This window comes from Sphaeroforma arctica (genome assembly GCF_001186125.1).
Source record: "Sphaeroforma arctica JP610 unplaced genomic scaffold supercont1.365, whole genome shotgun sequence".
Taxonomy (NCBI): Eukaryota; class Ichthyosporea; order Ichthyophonida; genus Sphaeroforma; species Sphaeroforma arctica.
The window spans coordinates 1,775-4,904 of NW_014040193.1; the positions used below are offsets into that span (position 1 = coordinate 1,775).

At 39.8% G+C, this 3,130-nt stretch overlaps 1 protein-coding gene across 1 annotated transcript in view; it reads right to left on the bottom strand.

Annotated features, from left to right (window-relative positions):
- Window positions 1-2,862: 2,862 nt before the first annotated feature.
- Window positions 2,863-3,130, bottom strand: part of SARC_05615 (hypothetical protein) — a gene marked incomplete at its 3' end in the record, with an annotated part of 1,681 nt that continues 1,413 nt past the window's right edge. Inside the window, exon 2 of the mRNA XM_014300513.1 lies at window positions 2,863-2,945. Coding sequence (XP_014155988.1) covers window positions 2,863-2,945 — 83 coding nt within the window. The remainder of the gene's footprint in view (window positions 2,946-3,130) is intronic.

The window sequence follows — 3,130 nt, forward strand, 5'->3', positions numbered from 1 at the left end:
CCGAGCTTTAATGCTCATCCTTCATATGTGCTTAAGACACTGAAGCGTAAGAAACGTCCAGTCGACCACCACGGACCTATTGGACCTAAGCCCAAAACTCACAGGGTAACCGAGAACGCTTAACTTCTCCGCCTGAGAAACATTAATGACGAGGCCATTAAAAGGCCCCAGTAAAATACCAAACATAAGAGTTGGTCTAGTTCTATTAATAGAACTATATTTACTTTCCAACTTTATTTATATCTGAATACTTCGGTAGCGAGATGGCTCAACCGAATATAGGTTTCTAGGGACTATTAACGTTACCTAGTTGATCCTCCGATCAGCCAACCAGATGTGCCAGTCTGATGAAGGCTAAGTCGGTAATTCTTGATAAGTGGCAGGTTATTGGTTAAGACAATAACTAAGGACATCAAGAGTATTTTTATATTTTTATTTATTTTTTCTAAAGATAGGATTTTATGAGTCTCTCAGATTCGCCCCAATGAAACATACCATAGTTTCGAATAGAGCGACAACGAAACACTAAATAAAATCCATTCGGCGGAAACAGTACTGAGAGAATTATATAAAGGCAATGTCTCAGCCTCACAATCCCTCAGAGTATTGCTGTTTTCACGAGGCATACCTAACTTTACTAAAAGTCTCATTTCGTTTATTTACTTTGATATTTTCACGATACTTATAATTTACCTACGCGTTTATTTACCCAAAGGCGTTAATATCGCCTTAGAATCTTACAGCATCATATACCAGGCCCGCCAGTATCCCAAGCCAATCAGCCCGTTTCGTTCTGTGACAGCCTCCGGCGCGGTATCATCTTTATAGTGTATGGTATCCTGTCGAATGAATACCTGTTTGGTCAGTACGCAGCTTTTGAGCGCGCGATACAGGGCGAAAGCATGGTTGCTTACTAGTCTGAGAACTACGACTATGCCAAATGACATCGTATGATACAATGGTAATACAACACTGTGTAGCACGGCAATCAGTCGCGCGTCAGTGAACGACCTGTATGAATTGGTAAACTATGTGCCGACAATTGACAAACCCGTTCACACTTGTGCAGATAACTCACAAGTGTCATGCACAAGCGCGATGTCAAAAAGATGCTGTCCATGAACAACAGGATGTGTACCGAATTGTTACCTACACGCTACAGTCACTGTGAGAATCACTGCATCACAACAACAACACCATGAACACGTACCACGACGCCAGGCAGATCCTGAATCCAAAGGGTGTGCAAACCCACACGATGTGGCCGCTGTTGTGCTGGAGTCGTGTAAGAAGCACTGGATGAAACTTTACATGTACTTAAAGTTGATCACGCGTGGCAAGCGGTTCACGCTCACGGACTGCAGGGTGAATATAGTCATGTCGCCCATGCAGTACCTCGCAGACGTTTCGTGACTCAAATGATTAAATAAAATTCGAGAGAAAAATAAACTTTGAAAGCTTGGAAAATTGGTTTTTGGCTGGCGCAAAAGGCCTAAAATACGCGCGCATTTATGGCGGAATAATGAATGTCAATGCACGCATGTACAAATTTCTGCAACCTGTCTATTCTCTCAATATTAAATGTGGTTATTAATTAAGCTTTTCTTTTTATTAATGCGCGCGTCGTTCCGGCAATATACATCTATGGTATGTTGACTGGTACATCATGTGGACAAAGTGGACTTTCACTCGATACTGATCATCCGTCAGTTTGCCGCCAAAATCTGATTCCTCGTTTTGTATTTAATTAGAGGATTTCATGGTGAATAATGGACTAGTAGAACTCGGCCCAAATGATATCTTGAAGACGGAATAGATATGCAGGATATATTTTCACATCCAGAACGAACTAGTCGACAATAAATATGGCAGTAACCTGATCCAACTCGGAACTATTGACGAAGTACTCGTACCTTCATGTCTTAAGCGTATCCTAGTTTCACTGCAATCATTTCTATTGCGAAGTATTGTTAATTTCCGTTGTCCATCAAGGTTATATCTGTACAAAGCTACAAGACAGAATTAGATAAGTATATGTTTTTTTCGGTTAACAACGTGTCGTGTTCCATGCTAAAAAGTTAAGTGACCCAGACTTGCGGGATTATTGACCAAGGATTTGAGAAACAGCATAAAAGAATGTTTTCTCATTATGAACAAACGAGTGTCAATATTTCCATGGTTAATCCAATCTTACATTGCTGCACAGTAGTTTATATGTAAGAATATCAATAATTTCTTATATGGGCCATACAGCCTTTACATTGAGATGATGTAATTGAGAGCTGCATACGTAGATTAATCGAGAAAAACAATCATAGTAATAGATACAAAGCTGGCAATGTTTTACTTATCGAGAGAAATTCTGCTTAAATAACGTAAATTGAAGTGATCAACCGACAACTGAACCAAGTATGGAATCAAAGAACCGTAATTGACATGAGAGAGAAAAAAAAATTGATATTCGCAGCATCTAAGTTGTATCTAATTGCCTCCAGATGAGACAAGACTACGCGCAAGTGGTGGATAGTGCCAACATCTGAAAGTTATTTGTTTATTGCATGGTTAGTGGTATGAGCAATAAAAGAGACGTATATTGTCGTATCTAACTTTCTGTAATAAGCCATAAGTGAGAGACTATAGGTCTCAGGCCAGATTTTACAGGAAGGAACCCTTTTTGAATTATAGAAGTCATCAGAATTTGCTTACTTCCGAGAGCTAATTAAATCACTTAAATTGCTCACGAAAGTTGAGTTAATACTTAACCGACTCCCGAGAGCAGCTTAAGTTTCTCAACCGACTCCAGAGAGTGGACTAAGTCTGCTAACCGCAACAAAATATCTGTGGCTCTATGTGAGTCACAACCTATGCGAAAGGCATCATGTGATCAGCGTGAGATATAGTTGTAGAGAAGTCGAAATAAAATAGCATCGAATTATTAAAGTGTTCTGTAGAAGGTTTCTCATGCTGACCAGAAGAGTGTTTACCCTAGCCAGCCCAAGCGGCTGAACACTAGCACAAACATCTTAGGTATAAAACCAACTGTGAGGCCAGAAAAAAATATATACATTTGCACATTATTTTAAGCCTACTACATTGCACTCTAACAATAAGCCGTCAATGTGCTAGTGCC